General features: G+C 40.8%; 1 protein-coding gene across 1 annotated transcript in view; it reads right to left on the bottom strand.

The window, feature by feature from the left end:
• FAF1 (Fas (TNFRSF6) associated factor 1) overlaps window positions 1-24,435 on the bottom strand; it is a gene marked incomplete at its 5' end in the record, with an annotated part of 124,572 nt that overhangs the window by 18,228 nt on the left and 81,909 nt on the right. The window contains 2 exons of the mRNA XM_010156975.1: window positions 9,596-9,684; window positions 12,187-12,323. Of these exons, the coding sequence (XP_010155277.1) occupies window positions 9,596-9,684; window positions 12,187-12,323 (226 nt within the window). The remainder of the gene's footprint in view (window positions 1-9,595; window positions 9,685-12,186; window positions 12,324-24,435) is intronic.

The following is a 24,435-nucleotide window of genomic DNA, read 5'->3' as shown; positions in this document are numbered from 1 at the left end:
TTCACGTTGTGCTGAATATTATAGAAAGATGGGAAAGTAGGAAGCCCTGCTCTGAAGTGCCCCAAGCACACGGTGCAGGCAGACAAGGGACATGAGGTTAGCATGCCAACGTCAAACCAGCAAACCCAGCAAAGCATCTTATTAATGATCACAGCATAAAAAAAACAAGGGTTGACTAAAACCAGGCAACGGGCAAAGCAAGGCATCATCCATACGGTGGAGGATCACGAAGTGGATATCCCCGAAAGCTGGAATAACTGCACTGGGGTGATGTCTGACAAAGCAAAGTGTACAATCAATAGCTTCTTTCTCTGCCCCCGGAGCCAGAGACAGCAGCTGCTCCGCTGTGCTTACTCCTCTTACATCTTATAATCCCCCCCCGAGCCCTGCAGAGGCTGCACAGGTCCCTACAAAAATCGATACGACTCAGCTGTGAGACTGCTGGTGGGCTCAGCTCGCGTCGCCTGTAGCCAGCAGTAACACAGCGCTTGTGCCGGGGTAATCTGTCCCCTGCACTTCTCAGAAATTGAAGTCTATTGCCTACTGCTTTTTCAAGAATTACGTGATTTTTTTCGTTCACCTGCAAGGTTTATTCCACGTAAAGGCAGCATTTTGCCAAGTGATTATTAATTTTCTCCCCGAAACGTCACTACTTGGCAAAACGTCAGTTCTAAACGGGAGGAGCACATGTTAGCTGTTACTCTCATGTCATGCAACCATGCCAAGATGTTCCTCACACCAAACTCTTAACATATTAGTGATTAGAAAGCCCTGAAGTAGCATGCGACTGCAAGAGGAAAGGACAAACTGCAGGAAAAGGTATACAACCTCCAGTTGGAAAGTAACAAGATCTTTTTAGAAGAAACTCTTCTTCCTTATAGAAACAGGACCCAAGATTATTCTACAATCAGTGTGTCCTCAATTTCATTCACAGAAGATAGATAATCCATCACTTTGTTCAGCCAAGCTAAGGCATGAGTAGAAATAACTCTTGCAAAATGTAAAAAGGCCAATAACTCCCAAATAACCCATTCCCCTCCTGGCTTCCCTGGACCTTTAAGTGCCATGTTCATGGAATACCTTCAAAAATTACCTCATATCTGCTAGCAAAAACTACCCTACAATAATATTCCATTTCTGAGAAGGGGGATGTTGAAATAATTATTATTTCATTTTAATTTAATTATTTCATTATTTCAGGTCCCATTTTTGTTACACAAAAATGGTGAAAGCTTCTTCAATACCCAGGGGTTTTCCCAACTCTTCTTGTAGTCGGAACATAACAGTGAAGGAAAAGGTTTTGTACTACCCATGCGGAGGCTTCTCATAAGCGTACCATAAATTTAGCTTAGAACGGTGAGACAAAACTATCTTCCCAAACCATCTTGCTAAAGGAAGACAGGCTTCGGGCAATCTGCCAGAGGACAGCATTTAAAAAAAATACTAAGAATTGTTCTGCAGAGAGGCTATTTAGCTTTTGTGTTTTACAACTTCACGTATCCTACACTAACTTCACCCACTAACCGGATTTCAAAGGTCACACAAGTCCGGTAATACCCGAGAGAAAACCGGAAGATCAGATGCAATCACTGCAACTACTGGCTCTTTCCTTCAATGACTGCTAGCAATTGCTATACAGTTACTTTAGTTTACAAGAAAAATCCCAGACAAGCCCAAACCAACCCTCAAAAATAAAAAATTTATTAAAATTGTTAAAGACTCACTCCAAAAAACACACATAAATCAGGGAGATAAGAATTTGAGTACTGGCTTTTATTTTACAAACTGCCTAGAAAACTGCAGGAAGTTATTAGAAGTTCGTTTTGATGAGCAAAGGATTCATTTACCTGCAGAGAACCTCACCAAAGAATTTCTGAAATTGCTTTAATTTATATAATTTGGATGACACCTGCAAAAAATACTGATGCTCTAGATTCTACAACAATAATTTAAACATGAATTGCAGGCATTTAAAATTAAAAAAAATCTTTTCTCCCTATTCATCACAATTATCATCATCCTAAAAGTGGATTATGAAAAAGATGTCAGGAATGTGAAGAATTACTACGCATGACTGCCTGGTCCTCACAGAAATATGTGAGCCACATCTAAAAGCCAGTGACCATGCCACCGAGGTTTACACCGCGTTGTAACAATACTGTTCAGACTGAAACAGCCCTTAAAACCAAACCTGGAATCCACATTTCTTTAGGTAAGAAGCAGATGTAATCCTATGAAATGTCTCTTTGTACCTTTTTTCTGTGTTCTGTTAATACTGCTCACGCTCTACAGGAACCGCCTCCTCGACGGAGGTTACGGCAAAATGGTAATATTCCCTGGTTTGAGTTACACCTTAGACAAATTTGAAACATTACATACTGCAGTTCTCCTTTTTGTAAGGCAGTTTGTTATTTTAGTCACCTCTTCCTCCAGAGAAACCATACAAAGTATGAGGATGACTCAAGTTTACTCAAAGCAACAAAAGAAAATTGATAATGGTGACAGAAAAAGCAGAAGAAAACATTTGGCAGGGAATCCTTCAGTGTACTGAGGATGAACACACCAAGAAACCACAATAGTCGCACCACTAACAATCATTTAAAAAACCTGTCATAAGTACTAGCCGTTAACAAAATCCGAGGTAGCTGACGGCTTTCCTGTTAAACCCCACATAAATCGCAGCACGGACTGAACATCAGTCCATCTTCTCCACCACACTTCTGCACCGACGGAAAAACTGCCATCTTCCTTTTCCAAGACACCAAGGTGGGAACAGACCACGGCCTCTCCCAGCTCATGCAAAAACCCTCCACCAGAATCCGGGGCTGCGCTCAGCACTGCCGAATCGCGCAGCAGCAACCAAAGGCTGGTGTGAACGTACATCGTCCCCATCCCAGGGGTTCTGGGTAAGAGACGAGGAGACAACTCTCCTTGGATCCTTAAAAGGAAAGTCAGGTCTCTGCTTTCCCATTTTGACAACGTAATAACAGGGGGGACCCTCATTCAATGGGACGTTGACACTTTAAAAACCAAACTGCATTTATCCACAGAATACACTCCTCAGCTATGAATTTTCTTTGCTATCATGCATGTTATGGGTCATAGCAACAGCAGTAAACACTGTTCTTCATGAGGTAGTTACAATGGAGCAGACAAAACCTTTTCTTGAGTAATACCCAAAGCTACAAGACAAAGAAAAACTTACAGACAAGGTTAAGAAGAAATTTAGGATAACCTTCTCCAATAATCACTCCCTAAACCATTGCTTGAAGTTGCCCCTGGAGCACTAATAGCAGGCATTGTCAGATGCAGGATGATGGAATCGGGGGATTCCCGACTGCAACCAGGACAGCAATGCCCCCTTTTCCTGCAGATTACACAGGGGAAAAAATATGCAATACCCTTGGATTTCTGAATGGGTTATTTTGCTGGAAAAGTCAGCATTGGCCCTTTTGGGCTTTTCTAAGTTACTGTTGTTTCTGAAGACAGAATTTAATGGTTTAAGGTCAGGAATCAGCTTGGCACCTGATCTGTCTCAGGGAGATGCGTTATACTTTATTCTCCACTGCCCCTCGGGAGCAGTTTTACCACGAGGTAAAACCAGCCAAGGCAGAACTCGAGCACCATGAGCAGAAGACACTTCTCGGAGCATCAGTGAGTAACTGGCTGCTACAAGAAAGACAAAAAAAAGAGTGTATTTACAAAGGCTGGATGCTTACCTGAAAGACAGCTCATTTCACTGAACCACTCCTGAAATTAAAAACTGCAAGTGCTTAAGGCTATTCATGGGAGCGTTAAAGAGAAACACCCCTTTGTCCAAACAAACCAGTGCAGGAAAGACATTACCTTGACTCACTCGGATGACAGACTTGCACATTGTATAACTTACACCTACACGATGGGGAACACACAGAAGAAAAAGGTGCACACCCCACGTGCTGGGCATGGAACGACGAAGACAAAGCCAAGGAACGTTTCCGCGGTGGCAGAACTTCAGGTGGGGAGGCAGGATGTGGCAGGGCGGGAGGGAGGACCCTGCCTGCCTGCATCCAAGGCTGGAAGATTCTGATTTTTGGGAATTACCTCAAGTGGAAAGAAAGAAACCAAATCCCAAACCTTAAAGGTGCCAGCCAGTCCAGCTACAACACCTACCCACCCTTGCTGACAGCAGGGAAAGCTGCTGTGCATTAAGCAGCGAATATTCAGTGACTGGAGCCACCAACCTGTTCAGCCAAAAATCCACCTGAGCCAAAGATCTTTCAGGCTTAGCTTTCCTTTCCTCTGCCACTCCCCTGCATTTTGTCAGAATTCAAAACAGGCCGTGAACCCTCGAAGGCGGCACTCGTATCAGCTGGGGGGTCAGCGCAGGGAAGTGCACAATGGGGAACCGATCGTTTGGGGTGCTATCATATTACAAATAAAAATCGGAAAATTTAATCAAATAAATTTTGATTACTGTAGTTTAATTAGTTATAACTAGTAATAATTAGTAAATGTGCTAATTGGATTTTCTGACGGGTTAAAGCACAATCTCCGTTAGACGGCTGTCATCACCATAATGCTTTTGCGCTTTGGGATTTAATGAATTCCACGTATTTATTCTCATAACCTCCTGTTGTGCAAATACTACGTACCATGATACACATGACAGTGTTAGAAGGAACACAGATTATCAAAAGGTATTCAGATGCCTAATTTCGACCGATTTTAACGTGAGCTTGGGTGCCTCAACAGAAATTGCAGGGTTCTCCCGCAGAGCTGATGGAAGCACTTAGGCCACGCTCTAACCGGAGAGCACAACTGCAGGTAAGGGGTGGAGAAAAGCAGCGGAACTCAGGGAGGAAAAGCCAAATGGACCACAGATTAGGAGAAAATGCACTAGGATCGATGCTCTTTACCTCCCTTCGTGGCTGTGAGATATATCTTTGGAAGAAGAGAGAGAAAAGGTATGGGAAGCTAAAGTTTAAATTCTAATATAAAAAAAGAGAAGGAAATCCCTTACATTTGACAGCAGCGAGGCAGAAGAAGAGGAAGACACGGTGATACCAGGCTTCCTATTGCGAATTAGGATCACAACACTTGGCCAATAAAGACCCATCTAACACAAAGTGCTGGGGTGGACATGCAAGCACACTTGAACAAAGGGCTGCGGCAGGGAAAAGAAGGTGAAGCTTTGTTGCTGTTCTGGATTTTTTGTTTCCTTTTACATATTTTTTTTCAATCCCCATCCAGATACTGGTCAGGAAGGACCTACATTTTCCTCATGCTGTAGCAGCATCTAGGAAAAAGAGATGTCACCTAAGATCAGAGAGCAAAGGTGGTGACTCTGCAGGTCTGCATTCTTCTACAGCTCACCTTCAGAGTCTGTTTACAACACGTTTCCCAGTTTGAAAATTCTGAAGTACCCCTCTTTTACGCTAAAGAAAACAGTGTGTCAGCAGACATAGTTTAAAGTGAATTGAAGGTTTTAATTGGTATTTGTAAAAATAAGAAGGTTTTTGAAGCAACTGTGGGTATTGCAATTCCACCTTGAAGTCTAATCCGAGAGCGGGAGCGCTAGTGTTGCGCAACGACAAAAATAAACATGACGAGAGACCTACAGTTACTTAAATGTGGACAAGTTGGACCAGCTGTGTAACAGTCAATGCTTCTACAGTAATACATGTTGACAGCAAAAATAAAAAGAATGCATTACTGAGACATCATCAAATGAGCCCTGTCATTACATGGAAACTCCACCCTGTATAAGCTTGTCAAAAAGTGTTACTGTAATCCTTTGAGAAGCCTCCTCCTCAGGCAACCGAGACAAAAAATGCTCAGGATGGGCCCAGGACAGGTGTGTTGGGCTGTAACGCCAGGATTTAATCACGTATCGCTTCACATTAATCTCACAAAGGAACTAACTCGGATCTACTTGGGCCCGTCATGCCACGCTGAGATGATTATTTGACTACCCAATTTAAGTAAGCAAGCTAACAAGGTGTTTAAAAATTGACATTCCAGGACGTACAATATTTTACAATTATTATTTGTTTTCCTAAGTCCAGCACCGGGCACTGACACTTAAGAGGAACTGATACTGCTTGCTCTTTTTAAAGTCCGACCCTGAAAAATCTCAGTACACACCCTGATCAACAGTGGCAGAGGCCGGTTGTCCCTGCTCTGAGATACCCTCTTGCTTACGGGAGACACTCCGCAGTGGCATTTATTTCCTCTTTGCAAAAATCCCCAGCCCTGCTGCCTGAACAGCAGTTGAGGTATGAACATGTGTCGCGTGGGCCAGAGGAGCAAATGTGGGTAGAGCAAGAAGATACGGCCATCAGATGCACGAAACAGAGGAATTCTGCAGGTGCAGCCTGAGGTTGGAGTTCAGACCCTAGACCCAGCTGCGCTGGCAGGGGTGGGACTGTATCCTCGCTGCTGTCGATGCCTCTGAACCCACCACTTAGTTATCAGCAGTGCCAGGTGAGCGCAATGTCAGTACGCTGCTGATCGTATTCCATTATTTGTGGCTCGGTAGGATTGTACTTTGTGTAGGAAACTTATAAAAAACAGTCAGCATGACAGCTAGACCATGTATCTACAGCAGCACGTCAACCGCGTGCTCCAAGAGAGGCAGGAGGTTTCCAAAATGCCATCTGGTCAACACAGCTGATAGGCAGCAAGCATCAGCCCCAGTGGCCCGTGACCAACCCAGAAGCCTTGGAGGGGCAGGGAAAAGAGTGGGACAGCAGTTGATCTCCCTTTAAGAAAGTTTGGGGGAGAAAACGGGTGCCTAAATTCCATACCACCGTACCTCAAGACAGGTAGGTTGGATTGCTGTGAGTACACATGGGCATCTCAATGTTTTTAAGGTATGTCTTTGGAGATTGTGTTAGAAAAAGCTTAATCAAACACAATCTACAAATCAAACCCTGGTTAACTGATGGTATTTTAGCACTTGACATTATAGAAATATGCCCCAAATTTGCCTGATTAAAATTTTATGAGGCTACACCAGTAAATTTTACTAATACATGGATACAAGAGCACAGGACTTAGCTAACCACACTATCACCACCAGCGAAGTGACTCACTTCGCTCAGGTGAGATAAGCCACAGGCGCTGTTCCGAGCATCCTGCCTACACCATCACTGGATGATCAGGGACGGGGAACTGGCTGTAAAGCAGCTACAGTCAGCCTCTGGGCGAGCACCCGTACCATTAGCTGGCAGTGGCAACAGTCACCCTGTACGGAAATAACCATCAGAGGGCACTGCGAAACATGCTGTGCTCAACAGAATTCTGCAAAAGCTGTGTTGGAAGCTGTCATGTGCATGCAAGTTAAAAATCCAGAGTGGAGAAATTCAGCTGCACAACCTGACTCATTAATGATTTCATGCTGTTATTTACAAGTGTTTCAGTTCTGTTTCTCTCTCACACACACTTTTGTTTACAGCGAAGCTGTTAGATAGATGACTTTGCTTTTTAAAACACAAAAGAATTTTCTGCTTATCTTCTTGTGGTTTTATGATGACTTATTGTTGCTATTAAGAAAACAGTAACAGAAACCGGACTCTATATCCTGTTTGCTATTGTAATATTTGGGAAAAAAACTGCACCAACTGCACTAAGATCTTAAAAAAGAAAAGGTGTTGATGTTTGAACACTTGAAGTTGCCAAGTACAAGACTTACAAGAAAGCGACATGTTACGCAGCAAACCACAAAAAGACAGTATCAGGGTAAAGCCCTCTGTTGAGTACAGACTGCTTGTCAAATACTCCCCCTCTGGAATAGTAATTTCATAAACCAAGGTTGATTTTTTTTGGTTTTAAACTTCCTGCTCCAAAGGCGAAAGAGCCCATGATCACCTTTTCGGCGTGCCGGTAACAAGAGGAGTGAAGGTGTAAGTAAATATCCTATTTGTGTATAGAACCCACAGCGTCTGGAAACCTGCCCCCAAAGTTTATGAAATTTTCCATTAGTTTTCTGAATGTCAAAGTGCGTTAGAAAAAACTCCCGTCGGGGAAGAAATGTCACTGGTGTTCTCAGTGATAGAAAACCAAAAGGAAATATGAGAAAAGACTACAAAGGACTTGGACAAAGGTAGATTTTAGAGGAATGTATAAAAATTAATCTTGCATTCTCCCTCCCCACTTAGATTAAGTACAGCCGCTGGAGTACGAAGTCAGGAGACACCCACATCACCACCGTGGGGACATACATTACTGGGCTGTCGCTGATCTTGGCCATCCAGGGAAGGTCCAACTCAGGGAGCAGAAGGCAGTTCCTGGTTCTGAGATCATGGCCTCAAGGCCATGAGTCTTCTCTCTCCTTAAAAAGAGTCTTCTCCTTCCTTAAGCTTTGTCACCCTTCCACCCAGATTTTTCTCAGTTTCAAACCCACCAGGTTTTATCCTCCTAGGACAGGTTTATCCCTTTCTGACCTGCTCCTATCTTCTTCTCCCTGGCTCTGGACAACTGTGCTGATCTCCTGTTTCTCCTTCTATTCCACTCCTACTTATTTCTATCCCTTATCAGCCCCTCTCTCTCTGCCCTTGTATCCTTTTCTTTCCTTCTGTTTTCTCCATTTCTATCAGCTTTTATAGTTTCTGCTTTTGAGCCTTTCTTGGAATTCACCCATGATGTGAATTTCACCTTTTTATGAAAGCATTAAAAAACCCCATACCCAGCATATTCTTGTTAAAATACAATAAAAAATTCAATTATATTGTGACTTGGATTTTTGTTGTAATCCTCATGTTAAAATTTGCATGCAGTATTAACAAAATTAAAGTCAATTTCTTTACCAATGAATTACAGGTAGCATAAAGAAGAAAACATGAACTACAGATATTGTGCAGATACTGTGCCTTCGTATTATTATAACCGTAATTGGTAAATCTCGCACTAATGAGATACAAGATTTAAACGTGAAGAATGTGTTTAGTGAATTATTGTCAATCAATGTCTGTACAACAGGATAAGAATAATCTTGAATGGCAACACACCTGTTATTATAAATTCCTAACTAAGTACTTCATTACTTCAAAATGTCACTCTCAATTTATAACGTAACAGACAAACATCTCTCCACTGCAGACCTCACTGTGTCTGCTGCTGTGTAATTGAAACACTGTTTCTGAAAAGTCTTGTCATCACTTACCCGTTCTGCCTCGTTCTGCACGGTGATTCGGTACTGGCATGTTCTGGTTAAGGTTGCTTTTCAATTCCCTTTTGAACGCATACATTTAAGATATATCAATCCAACCTACTTTTGTTGTCTACCTGTGACTTGAAGATGGTCACTGGGAAAAAACCTGATTGTCATTTCCTTGTATGAGCATATTCAGCTCTATAATACCCCTGCAAATGTAAATGGTTCTCCTGACTAATATTCAGAAAAAGGAAACAAACTGAAAATGACAGTGAACCAAGAAGGAGGAGTTTTTCTTAAGAGACCCAAATAAATACACAAATTTTTAAACTCTGATGAAGGAAGAGACACTAAAACACATCATACCCAACGGCATTGGCTAAAGAAACATCTGGTTAGTTTTGCATCCCCAGTGATGTGTGGAAGCTGTAGGTATCTGCAGTAACTTTCAACGCTCACCTCATCCTTTATGTCCTCCTGCTGCTGGGCACTGAAGATCTCCATCGCAGCCATCAGCCTCATCATTAGCTCATCCACTGTTGTGTTACCTAGCAACAAAGGAAGGTAGCTGAACTTCGTATCATTAAAGATATTAAACAAAAAAGAAGTCAGTTTGGAATTAATCCATAAGAAATAGCCTAACTGTAAAAAAAAAAAAAAAAAGAGAGAGTAGAAAATGTAAGTATCTCAGGGTGCTTTTAGTTTGCCTTTTTACTGGAGATCCAAAATTATTTTACAACAGATGTTGATCACAGGCTAAAATTTTAAGTGGTTCAAATCTGAACAATTGCTTTTGTGCTTGCATGGGATAACTGTGTTTCTTTTTTTAAAATCACTGGGGTTTATAACCTTTCTGGGGTTCCCTGACATGAATTTTACAGTTTTAGAATTTTCACGTATAATCAGGGATACAGAAGCAATTTCTTGGTCAAGTAACAAAAGGTAGGATATGTTGGCAGCAGCATCCAAGTGGATTGGTTTAAAAAAAAAATGGAAAAAACCCAGAATACAGTGATCGAATGGATGTGTGCACATGCATTTTTATTTTGGTACAAATAACAGTAAAACTTCAAATATTATAATATATTCTCTTCAGTGTATTTACTTCTGATAAAACTTGCAAAGCCAGTAATAGCGGAAAAGTCAGTCATCTGGGTGTCTATCAAGAGATACAGCACATGCATAGGAAAGTAGGTATCTCCTCACATTTTTCCACCAGCGTGCCTCCAGTCGTCAGTGAGACCGAAAGATTAATTTCCTACCAAGATGCACTCAGTCTCTCTTTTCTTTTCCTAAACTAAAGTCTAGACTGCCCATTACAGCCACTTGCCATAGTAGTTAAGAGTCTTGGACCAGGAGAAATGCTCTAAATCTGTAAACTCTCCACACCTGCCAACCTAAACAGCCTCTGGACTTTCGCAGAACACCACCCATGAGAGACAGATTTATATTAGTGATGCTGGTCAAAATTTTAAGGGGGTTAAAACTAACCAGAAGCCACGGTACCACTAAAGAAAGCCAAACTGTCCCCATAGTTTCCAACCCCTTCAAAAAAATAAAAATGAAAAGCAAACATAGCCAGTCTGCATTTCAATAAATGCCACTGGGACTTAAGTTTCTGTATTGTTGTATCTCTTCTGTAAACATGCCTTCTCACCCAGCCCTGAAAAGCCCTCATTGTTCCTCTCTCTACCATTTGCTACCTTAGCAGAAAATGTTATCCCGCATGCTACAACACGCAGGACTTCAGAGACGACCCGTGTGAGGGCACAGTTAAAAGACACCAGTGCCCCAGTTCATGGGAAAATAATAAGCACAGCACGTTTAATGTTTGTTAAAAGATAAAAATTTAAGTAAGGCTGCCACAGAAGACCAGTTTAGTTTAGTTCAAAAGACTGTTTGCAGGAAACCTGAAAAATCATTAAAACTTAATGAATGCAATGAAATAATTTGGATTATTTTGTAATGTAAAGCTGCATGATATTATGACTTTGAGTCACCAAGTTGCCAGAGTAGTCACCCCGCTGACTTCCGTGTGATAACAGAGGTGCTTGAAGTTGCACATACGCTGAACTGCGCTGCGGAGTTATAAACCTATGCGTATGCAGTAAGTTCTAAGTGACAGAAGTACCATGAATGAGTGTTGTGCTGTACCTTGCACTAAGGGGACTAAAATCCATGCAAAAGTCACGATTTTGGCCATAGGAAGGAACACTGCAGATTCCTCAGGAAAACGATTAATCCCACATGCAGAAACAGTAATGCTGTCTGCAGAAGGCAGTATTTCCTGAGGCTGAATTTCCTCAAGGAAAACAAGGAGATTAGAATAAAGATTGCTAGTTATGAGCAATAAATAAATGAGGACACAGTGTCATGAAGGCAAACTTGTGGAGAAAGCAGAAGAAATTAGAGGCAGCCATTCTTTGATGTATTTTAATTTGGAGAGTTACTGAGAACAGCAGTCAAAGGGCATCACTCCACATCTAAGTCATCCTGCTGTCACCGAAATCAGAGGAATGGTTATGCCACAAACAACTGCTCGTGTAAGCCACAAAGCTTCATTTATGTGAGATTTTATCAGCAACTTAAAATTCTGATCCGATTTGGGGTCTCAGTGCTGCAAGCAGGTCTGAAAAAGCAACCGATGTTCAAATATTAGCCCACTACAGGCAACAGGAGCCTACATGTTAACAAGGAACTGCACGCCGAGAACTAAATGCATTCTGACACGACACAAAAAGAGCAGCCCCAATGTTTAGGAAATCCGTAATTTACACACATATAAATTTGGAGAACTAAGTGTAGTTTCTTATTTAGGTGAATTGGCTTCCACTTAAAAAAACCCCGAAAAACTCCCACGGCAACTTCAATCTCTAATACTACGTTAATTAACACATTTATGAAGAGCAGCTATTTATACCACAGCAACTAAATGTTTCTTGCGTGAAATAAATTCACATTCTGAACACCTTAAAAAAGGAACAAAGATGTCTTCTAACAGTTTCAGTGCTGACGTAAGAACGACGTTTAACACGACGCGAGAGCTGTACCTTGTATTACATTCAGTACTTCATTAGATGACCGCTTTCCCATAATAATAAGGAAAAGTGGAAACTGGTCTGTCTTCTGAGTTCGAATTGTCTGGGCCACAACGCTCCCGAAGTGTCTAGTGCACATGGTCAGAAACCTGTGTGGGGAAAAAGAAGTTAACATTGTTGAGGTGTTCTGGAAGCTAGTTTAAAAAATAATTATGCTAAATTCGAGCAGTTTAACTGAGCGTTAGCCACTGTTTAACATCTAGGCTTCTGCAGCCAATTCTAGAGCTCCTTCTCTCTTTTTATGATTAAATTATGAGAATATTAACAAGCATGATAGATCCCAGGTTGTCTAAATTAAAACAATTAATAACTGTTTGAGCCAGTGATTTATTTGATGGAGAATTCAATTTCCTGTTACACTATTCTGCAGGCTATAAATCTAAACTACCCACTCCCCCTCAATATAATTATGCTAAATCAATTGTTAAAAACTTCTAAGAGAAACTAAGTAGAGCCATAACCTACTAAACATGACAAAGTATAAAATCAGTATCATTTCATACTAAAGCAAAATTTAGTAATGAAAGATCAAGGAATTTTTATCAGCCACAGAATTAAAATGTGGTACTTCAGAATTGTATTTTCTTTTGTACTAGTGCCCTGCCAGTGACATACTTAGCGGTGTGGTCTAAAAACAATAATTCTAAGCTTTTGACCAAAAAAAGCTCTCAGATATTAGCATACAGAAGTCTAGCATTAGTATTCTTAACACGATCTTGAATAAATGAAAAAACTGATAAAGCTTTTCTCTTCCATTAGAGGACTGTTTGAAATTAGCATTTCTTTCAAGAGAAAAGGGTAGCTTATGATATGTTTTCAGATCTGATGGTAAAAAGTAAATGTCATAATAATAATGAATTATGAAAGACCAAATGCAAATATAGAATGCTTTAATAAGATCCAATTTAATAAAGTCTGTAAAAATAATGGACTTTTAATAACACGGGTCACAAAAGGCAAAACAGTGGAAATTCTGTGGACTAGCCACTGGTACAGGCTTATTAATTCTTAATTATGTTCATGAAAGGCAACTTAAATCATGTGTTTTCTTATGCCTTATGATAATATTTTAGGTAACAACTACTCTGAAATGTATGCTCTAACTGAAGAGCAAAGTCCTGTTGTCACATGCATTAGAAGCCAAATCTATTTGAAAAGACAAACTGCATTAAAATGTCAAGCGCACCAAGTAATTTCTTCTGAGAGATACTGAAAAGATTCAAAATTCTATTTTTTTTTTAATTAATAGATATTGTATCTAATAAAATGGTGAAAAATCGATAAACCTGATGAGTACAACACAATCATCAAAAAATAACCCTCCTTGGAGACAATTTGTAGGATACCTATGGCCATAGCTGGATGGAAGGCAATGAGGAGGAGTAGCTAGCAAGTATTCCAAAGCCATAAATGTTACTGGCGAATACCCTTCCCTGCCTCCTTGATTTGCAACTCAGAACTATCACGCAGAAAGACAACGTCAAAAACGTCAAATAGGGACTGTTAAATCAGAAACAGCTACGTAGAGACACAGCATCGCGTAAAGATAAAATAAAGTCTGGACATATAAACTCTTAAGCTATACGTTATTTTTATTTTTGGCTTTCAAGATGGGAATATGTATGTGAAATCTTGGCCTCACAGAAGTCAGTGGTGATCTTTCATGGCAAAGTGACACATGGGTGTTCAAGGTTTCACTCCTGAAAGTAAGAGAGTCAGGAGTCTGTTGAACTGAATTCCTGAAACGTGTGTATTAAAACTATTTAACAGTCTTCAACATGCCATGGCAGAAAAGCACTCAAGTCTCACGTGAGAACAAAGTATTTAACTGGAGGTGAAAAAGTGGTGCATTGAATACTGCTCGAAGGAACAACACTGAGGCCATTACAATAGTAGTTGCACTAGTCAAAGATGTTGGGTTTTTCTTCATCAATTCTGTATTTAGTCATCCCATAACTCAGTCTCAAAATATGGTTTTGTAAGTATGGGTTTTGTATGTAGATAATTCTGACTGAAGTAGGTGTTTCAGTACATTAAAAGATCTCACAAAATCATTTTTTTCCAGGAGATGAGTTTTTATCCATGGAACATCTGGCTGACTACACAGAAGCTGACAGACTACGATACCTTGGAGTTCTCTGAAGTCTGGGAACAGGTTTCAGCTCCCTGGCTTCAGAAGATGGCAAGCCATGCCAGGCTGTTGTAAGGGTACACACACCTTCCTGCCTGAGTAGCAGCACAAAGGACAGATGTCAACGTCTCCCATCATGGTGGGTTTTTTTCTCTGATGGTCAGTTCTTAAAGGCCCTGGTGTCACCTGCCCTGCTCTTTGAAATCTCCTCCCTCCTCTGCTGCTGCTGCAATCTGCTCAGCTCGCGGGGAGAGGGGCCAGCTCGCTCACGTACCAGTTACAGGAGCAGCACATGCCAATTCTGACCCAATGCCAGATTTGCCACTGGTAGCCCTTGGCTTTCCTGGGGGAGGAAGGAGAAACAACACTTCTCCCCAGCACTCCCATCTTTGAATAACGAATGGCCAGGTTACAGCACGGGCCGCTGCGATGAGGCCGGCTGTGGGGGATGAATGACCGGCTGGTTGTTTATCAATGCGTCGCTTCGGAGCAGAGCGAATACACACGCGAAATTCTAACATGATCCATCCAAACAGACCCTGCCCTTGGGAACCAAGTAAAACCCCGCTTGTCTGTTGAACTAAACGCAGTGAAGCCAACAGAAGGGTGCAGGTAGGCAAACGACACCACACCGACTGAAGAGGTACCAGCAGCCATCGCCAGCGCTTACGCCGCGCACCGGCCGCTCACCAGCGACTACTCGCCACACACGTGCTCCTCGCCAGGTCAGCGGGAAGCGCTCGGAAATCACGCGTAACACGTCTCCGCTTTTCATTTTACACGGGGGTTAGGAATTCAATTTTCATTAGTGATCCCCATTCAGTTCTTCTCATGCCTTCCAGTACAATTTGCAACTACCTAACTAATTTTGCATTTTTTTTTTCCTTTTTTGCCTTTACTGATTCTGTATTTACAGTCCTTTTTACTTTCTTCCACATTCATACCCAGCAAACCCCCACCCCTCCTTTGTACTAACATTCACTGTCAGAACTGAGCAGGACCAAAACAATTTGGTGCAATAACCAGTGTCTTCCTCTGCACATCACTAACAAGGGATTTTCGTACTTTCATCTAAACAGAAGTGTGCCAGCTCTTTCGGTGGCATCTCCAGAGCTGCCAAGAGAACTGCCTGTGGAGTGCATCAAAGAGCCAGATGTCCCTCCGGGAGAACTGTTTTCCACAACACGTTGGATTACTGTGATCTCCAACCAAAAGTGGAAATAGAGGAACGCTGCCAGAAAGGGAGGGCAAATGGCACCCTACTAGTCCTTTTATTTTTAAATTACAAAACTATTCAAGGAGGGAGAAATATGAGAAACACAATAAAGCATTTTATGAAGGAAAATTCCATTAAAAAAACACTCAAAAGTTGCAAGAATGAAGTTTATCACAAAAAGTAGTTTTGGCAGACAGGACCATTTCGTTATTCATGACTCGATAGCAACGAAATCAGCAGTTACTAAAGCTACAGAATAAACACGGACACTGACCATGGATCGACAAATACAGAAACAAACCCTAAGAACAGTACAGACTTCATTAAATGCAGATTGAACAGGTGTTAGTTCTTAGACAGTTTACTCCCCAGTTAAAAGCAGCACACAGGAAAAACTCTTCTGGTGAGCTGCCGATGTTTAATTTGGGGGGCTGCCGATCACTGCACAGCAGCAATCCCTCTGGGGGTACCCTGAGATAAACTGTGCAGAGAGATACCATGCTCGTAGCACGTTAGTTTCCCAGAGAAGAATATTATTCCCTACAAGCTAATATGTGACATGTGATATTAAAATATCCTCCTGGCATAATTTTTTTTTGTAATTTTATCATAAAATGCAATTAATTTAATATTACTTTAAAAAAGCTCAACTCTGAAAAAATAACAATTTAAAAAATCTATTGAAAAAGAGTTTAAAAATATTACTGACTCTCAAAACCAATGGGAATACTTCTTACGACTGAAGTCTGTGTTCTACCACAGCTCCTGATCTCAGATATGCTACACATAACCTTGTAAACAATGGGGTTTAGCAATAACATGTTTTTGTGAGAATGTGCAGCTTTTAATTTTTAACAAAATTGGCCACTTCTGGCTGAAGTGATGATCATCGCAAGTGTTGATCTCACTGTTTTTTGATTTCTGGAAAGCCTTTGATCTATATGGTACCTATTTACAGCACAAAAGTTGTACTGCCTTTTCTGGGCGGGAGCCCAAAGGAGAAAGCCAACCCTAGGCAGGAGATGGCAGCTGTTCCCCACATCAGGCTGGTGAGGGTCTGAGTGACCTGGTCTAGTGGAAGGTGTCCCTGTCCATGGCAGGGGGGTTGGAACTGGATGGTCTGTAAGGTCTCTTCCAACCCAAACCATTCTGTGATTCCTCATTACAATGGCTGGTGTTACCTCATTGTTTCTTTATGTAGCTCCTGCTCAGGTATTACGTTGTTTCACATTTTTGTTATTCATATGGACAGGATCTACTGCAGCCAAGTTTGGATCTGTGATTACTCAAGATCCCTCCTTACCACACCATGAATATGAGCAAACAAATTTAAACAATTCAGTAAGCTAAAGGCATCTCTGTTGCCCAGTCCCTAAAGAGGGCAGAAGGCAGAGGTGTCCGTTAGCTTCCAAACTGTCATGTTGTATTTTCCCATGTGAACCGGTTCAAAGTGAATTCCCACTCTTACCTAGCAGGGGAAAAATTTGCAAAGAACTGATGAGAAATTAAAGGAAGAATGTAGCAAAGAACTGATGATTCTGAGCAATAAGAGATGTCTGCATCTCCATGAGCAATCACAGTGCAACACAGCACGGCTACCCTTGGCCCTGATCCAGCGGAAGGACTCTAAAAGAGCAGAGGAATTGAGTCTCCTTTCTCTTTCCACTCAGAGAAGTGGGAACTGGCATGGCTTTAAGAGACACGGACACCACCGACCAGTCATCGCTGAAACCAAATGTTAACATCTCGATGCCTGTCCTGTTACAGTAACAGTGTTCAGTTACCTACTGGAATCAAACTGATGATACAATCTGACAGGATGAATAGGATGAATCCCCAAATTAATCCCTGTTCACAAGACATTATGAATTAAATAAAAATGTCAAGCAGTCACAGCATAGTGTAGCTGCAGAAAGAGTAACAAAATCTAAAATGCTCATTCCAGCTCTTTTTTGTTACTCAAGCAAACCTGCAGAAGGAAACTAATGCAGGGCAAGCTGTGTATCGTATGCTGCCGTGTACTCCTGGAATGGGCAAAGAGGGACAACTGATGCTACACTTTGAGTGTTTGCTGTATGTTCAAACAAAAATTGAAAGTTCTCCTTTGCCTTTGCTTTTCTTAAACTCTCCCCAGCACCTTAAGGTTAATTAGTAACTGTATCAGCGAATCTGTCTAGTGAACTAAAGGGCAAATTCTCTTCCAAACGGAGAGAACTCTGCTCTCAAAGGTATGGATAAAATGAATTAAAATAAATATTAAAAAATCGCATAGGATTTTAGAACAATTTTTCCTTATTTTTTGTACCAACATAAACAACAGAGATCTGGTTGTCTGTTACAGTCTTACTTGTATAAATATTCCTGTTATTACTTTTAATTTTTACACACTGGTGGGAAAACTTTGGAAAAGTTCTTCCTAAAATGAGGCCCTTTGGCACATGGTGCTCACTGTGCTTCTTGCAAGGAACTTTTTAACAGAAATGCTGCACTGGAGATGTTTTTGCTGTATCATCTCAGCCTGAAATCCTGCTCAAACAGCAGCAGCAGGACAAAAATCTGATAACCTCTTCTAAAATAACTGTTCCCTTTCAGTTTGAGCTGGTGTTCAGTCCACAAACAGGATGAATTCGGGCCAAAAATTTGTGAATTTTTAAGGCTGGGTACTTCCCGAGGCTAACCTTACTCTGAGAAATTTTAAAACTTCAGAAATGGGTGTGGGGAAAAAAAAAAAGTAACTTCTTGAGCATGAAGAAAACAATAATGAATATTAAATATGCAAGATTTCTGATTATTTTTAATAATAATCATATACCATGCAAAGTCAACATAAGACTCATTAAAATGTTAATGTAAAAATAAAATTTTTGTATTAGGTATTTACATTAAAAAAACCGTAAAAGCTGAGGTAATGAAATGGTATATTAAAACAAGCTTGCTATCCAGTCTTCATAATACAGAGTTACTGTCTTACCCACATTTGTAAGGTCATAACTGTTGACTCAAACACAAGGGGGAATGAGCAACAGACACAAGGCACAGCTTAAAGATGTATAAAGCAGTCTGAATCAAATGGTGTGGATATCCTCTTTTGTATTCACACGCTAAATATCCAGGTATTCAGATGTCAAAAGCATGATTTTATCCACTTTTTCTTTATGTGAGAGTGAAGCCTAGGTGAGTGAGTTATCTACCTCTTCATAAAACATGGAAGATCTAATTTCACACTTCAAGGTTCAAACAGATTAGGTAAATACTTTATAACCCCGCTCAGTCTAAAACGCCTCCCTCTAGAAACTCATTAATGCATCCTTTCAGATACCACTGGACACCAGACAAAACCATTGGTAAAAGTATAAATAAAATATACCTGGACCACTTGCTAAAGCGCTGTACTAAAAATGGAAAACACGAGATGCGCTTGCGTATCAGTGGTAGCTTTGATTGTTGCCTATCCTATGAGAAAGGCGTGTAACACGTGATTTGCTAAGGAATATCTAAGGCTTGCTACAGGTAGATTTCCCAATAACCTAGGTAAGAACACAGAGTACATTCAGTTACTTTACAGATGTTAGCAATGGGGGGGAAGCTACAAGCATGCTGGAATTCAATAAAAATTCAGATTAATCTTCACAACCTAGAGAAACGTCCTGACAGGTAAAATGCGATTCAACAAGGTCAATGAAAGCCTCTGACTAGGAGGAACAATTGCACAACTGCAGAGTAAGAATCAAGCAGTAAGGGAGGAAGGAAAGTCATGATGTGAAGAAGACAAGCTTCAAATTGGGGTGAGTAAACAGACGCATGGTTTGTACAACATGAAACGATCCTCTTCCTGTACTAAGCACTGAGAAAGCAAGGTTTTAGGCACAGTGCATCAGTAAAGATGTGGACTAATTACAGAAGGACCACATGAAAGATGCAGTAACCAATGTCTACAAAAGGACAAGCTTCAAGGAAAGGCTGAAGGAATCAGTTGCTTAGTTGAAAAAAATTGCAGGAAAACATAATAGCACCATTTAGGTCCAAGGAACAGAGCAGCAGAAAGGAAGAAAGTACCTCACTGCCTGCTGAGTGAGCCGAGATACAGGTGTCATTCATTGCTGCAATAGGAACTCCAGTTAAATCCTAGTGCAAACTGCCTAAAGGGGGTGAAAGTAAAGTACTGCAACGGGTGACAGAGAAATGCTGAGAAACCTCCTGCACACCGAAGATGGGATGGGACAGCCACCGGTCAGGAATGACACGGGTACAGCTGAACCTCCTGGCCAGGGATGGACTGAGCACTGTTAACTGTGGCTCTCCAAGGCCCACAGACAGTCAGAATGGTTACAAAAAGGAGAGCCGAGAGGTCAAAACACAGTCATCCTAACCTAAAGGAAGAGGATGGGCATGTGCACTTCTGCAAAGATTCTTTGTCCCCGTCGGGCCCCCTGCAGTACCAAGGAGATTCAGTCGTGCCTTCCAGCTGCATTTTGGTACAAACAACTCTGACTGCCAGCTCAATGTTTTCTTCTAACGGTTGATTTAGTTGCATAGATGCTGCTGAATTTCTCTACAACTTCCGTTCCATTAATCTGGAACTGGCATTAGACTTCACTGGTGCAGCTGTGGACTCCTGAAGCTGGATGGACCTGTGAATGACTTCTTTCTCCTTCCTCAAAACTGTCCAGCAAGCCTGGCCTGACTACCTGTTCTTCTGCCTTCACCCCATCAGCACAGAATGCCAGAGTTTTATTCTTTCACCTTTTCTGTTCAGCAAGTTTAATAAACAAGGCTGCAGTTTGAGTGCAGTAGGATAGAACTTGCTTTAGGATTTGGGTTTATAGTGAGGACTTAAAATATATGTTTACAAATGTATCAGTTCACTTACCTCCCGTGGGTTTAATATTTTTTTTTTCAGATGACCTTAAAGCATCGCTATAGGCACATAAAAGGATGCACTGAAAACCTTAAATCACATCAACAGAGAGACTACTTTCTATTTATAGTTGATTATTATGGAGACAGCCATATCTTGCTAATCACGATCAGATTAAAATGCATTCTCTGCTGGTTTTTAGTTTTCCAAATTTGGACATTTTTAGACTACTAACATGAAATTACTTTGAGGCACATAAATATTTAAGCAGGGATAGTTTACCTTTTCTGGTGGGTGTATAATAAACAGTTTAACCATCATCTATATAAAGGCCATTTTGTTCTCCATCTAAAGAGACAATCACCTTTTATCCTTTTCCTTTTTTCTTCGTTTCAGTGCTATTAGGGAACTATTCACAAGTGCAACCCCGAACAATACTATGCAGTAATTATGACTAGATGACAAAGAGATGCGAACAATTACTGAGCCCATTTTGAAACCCTACACTAATAAAGTCATTAGATGCTGCCCTTGCCATGAGCCTTCTAAAAGCTTCTGAAGTTACAAGAACACACGGCATTGTTTGTTAGGACAATCGCTGCTGGCAGAATGCAAACCTTGAGTTAAACCATGCTGCAAATTGATCTTGACATTCTGTTAAGACCGCCACTAAAATCAAAAGCAAAGGAGAAAAGGAGAAAATGAGCGGGTGGGATGTAATCATGGAACAGAAGGGTTCCCTCCTCACCTTCTTTCCTCTTCCTCCTCAAAACAAACCATACAGAAAATGACAAACTCGCCTGGTGTTTGAGAACCTTTATTTTTAAAACATTAATTAGACTTTTGACCTGTTTTTATTGACTGGCACTGTATTGCTATTAGAGTAAATTAAATAAAATGCTGCAAAATACAATGGAAAAGGTTTTCACACTGTTCTGTGAAGCCTGTTCAGGATTTAGTGATAAAGAACATGTCCAACAGTTTTGCAAGCAACAAATACAGAATCTACAGTCACTCCTGAAGAGGCAGTGAGAAATTAACTCACCGAGCCCAGCTCTCACAGACCCCACACCTGCAATATATTTGCCGAAGGATCAAATAGGATTGGGGAGATGGAGTAATATGGTCAACTGGTCTTCATCCAGGCATGCATCATTCAGTAGGTTAGTATTAAGGGTCAGCAACTGTGAATATGGCTAATTATATGATGACAGAAATTGCAGGTGAAGACAACCTGCTGCTGAGAAGCACTTTAGTCAATTAACTCTTTCCTAAGCTTAAGCAAAGTGAAAAACTATCATTTGAACATTAAAACTAACAAGTACCTGTCATCAGAGCTGAGAAAAGTTGGCAACAGCTTGAAATACAGTGCCCGAGGGCAGTGATATCAAAAGCTAAAAAGCTGCTACAGACATTCGAGTCTCTGTTTTATGGTTTTGGCAGTGTTTTCTTTGGGAAACATTATGTACATTGGGAATCTGTTAATATTACACATAATCTGTTTGTAAATGCTGTGTGTACAAACACAAGGGCATGTGCATATATGTATGTATATCTGTATACATATGTATTCACTTTATAGCTGTCCTGGATACAAATAAATTATATTAATGCATATTAATGAATTAACAAAATTAGGCATGTGCTTGCATACATATATATACACACACTTCCCATGCACAGGCACATAATTATGTGAGAATAGTGGTATTTAGTCAACTCTTTGAAGTCAGAAAGTGCCAGAACTATAGCTGCTCATGTCTGGCTCTCCTGCTTATCTATCCCATGACCTCTCTGGAAACACGAGGAATCGCTTAGCTCATGCGATGGCCCAACGCAGCTGGTGAGCTGTTGCAGCCGGGTGCTTGGACCAAAAGGTAGGGCCAGAATTGTCAACACCACCGCTGCCAACCACCACTACTGCCAAACACTGCTGCCCCGACACCTCCTGTAAGGGTATTTCTGCTGTTGGGAGTGCCACGGTAGCAAATCCCCAGCCAGCAACAGAAAGGTAACAGTGATTTTTAAGCTCATGATTCACGCCCAGTTGGCTGCAATCTAACATGAAAGCAAAAGATGTATCTGTAGCTTTGTGGTTTTTTTTTTTTCCCTCCTTTGACCATAGACAACATGAATTACAAGACTATTAAAAAAAGTTGCTCACTAAAATCTAGACTGTAGGTGCTAAAGCTTTCACACAGATTCCTTAACAGTATTATAAAAACACTGTGTTATTTTCCTAAATGAAGGCTAACAATTATATTATGCATTTTATTATGATTTTTTTAAATTCTACTCATGAAAAGATTAGTAATTTGCAGCACTTGCCCAAAGTAATAACTCCCTTTTCTGCAAACCTTATGTCAGAGGCAATTAAAAACTGTGGAAGCCAGAACAGAACATCATCGTAGCTCTATTAACTAGAGTTCCCCTTCAGTCTGAGAAAGTAACAGTCCCAGGAGGCTGTAGTTAGAAATTTTTAAAAATCTGACTCCCAAAGTCGTAATGCTTATGTTCTTGCACTAGTTCCAACAGTTACCATGGTGCTCGCACACAGCGTTTTACTTCTAGTCCTTCCTACAGAACTCTCTTCACCCTGTTGCAATCAGCGTCGAAGAACAAGATTGAGAGATTCCAGCTGAAACATGCTGGTGTACAGTAAGGCAGGATTCAAAGCACATCTCTACATCAGCATCAGTTGAGAAAAGCATTAAAAATTAGGAGCAATGATGAGATTTTTGAGCTGGTTTTGTTCTACAGCATTCAGGATGGACCCCCATTTCATTAATGGGAAAAATGGAAACTCTTATTAAGACCGTTTTTGGAACGGAATGGCACCCGCAGATGTCAGAAAGCAGACAGCAAAGAGCAAGAAAAAAAAAAGAATATTCAAGATTCTTTGGCTTATATGAGGCAAGTATTTCTATCTGTTTGAACTTTCTCATGCCATGCTGCAGTATTAAAAGCCCGTCTTCTACTACTGACACCGAGGTGTCCCTGTGGACTGCTGTTAATAAAGTGGTCCTGCTTCCCCTGCCTTTTCCACTAATGCAATTGTAGCAGCACAAGTAAGTTGCTCCTGGGCTACACTAGCATGCAAAAAGCAGTTCCTTCTGTTGTTGCCGTTGTCTTCTCACCATTCAAATAAAAAGCTACGTGCAATTGTATTCACAGGGATACGGAACAGGATAGGCTCCAAGACCACTGTCATTGTGTCACATAATGAAGGGTGGTAATTAAACAGAGGTACTGAGTATTTATTTATGGGAATGCCCACAGTGCACTGGCACTTTCCAGAGGGAGAAGGAAGCATCATTCCCCCTCTGAAGAAATCACAGACTAAGGAGCAGGATGTGACACTAAACGCAACCAAGAATTTATTCTAGTTTGAGCCAGCATGCCTTGTTTACCCTTTACTATTTTTTGACCTCACTGTTAATATGACAGTTTCTTTGTTGTTGTTAACAGAGAGCAAAAAATGAAGGTTTAAAAACCCTATCGTACTGCACAATCGGGAACTAGGTTCATTGAGAATAGCTATAAAGCCTTAAACAAGCCCTTTATTTTGTGTTTTAAGAAGTGTCATAAGGAGTTAATAGGACACAGCTGTACAGGCTCTTTCTAATAAGCAGCTTCTGTCGCTTTGGTCACCACAGGTGTCTCTGTAACCTGCAAACTCTTATTACTAGTGTATCAAAGTTGTGCTACTTAATAGATTTCTTTAGTAAAACACAACAAAGCAATTACTTGGCTGTTGATTGTCAGTCATAAAAAAACCCTCAAACACAGTTTTTCAAAAGAAACTACACTGCAATTTTTTGTCATTGTAAAATAAAAGAAACTAGAGAATTAAATAGAAAAGCGAACAATAGAACAGCAGGTAGTCAACTGAACTTAGCCACTACAGATGGTTTAGAAATAGTGTTTCCTTCTACACCAAGTTGTGGGATAAAAGAAAAGGAGAAGGCTCCTTACTGCCCATGAATGGCAATACCA

Source organism: Eurypyga helias, unplaced genomic scaffold (genome assembly GCF_000690775.1).
Source record: "Eurypyga helias isolate BGI_N326 unplaced genomic scaffold, ASM69077v1 scaffold6448, whole genome shotgun sequence".
NCBI classification, from domain to species: Eukaryota; Metazoa; Chordata; class Aves; order Eurypygiformes; family Eurypygidae; genus Eurypyga; species Eurypyga helias.
The sequence above is the reverse complement of the archived record's forward strand: the minus strand, read 5'-3'. Positions and strand labels throughout refer to the sequence as shown.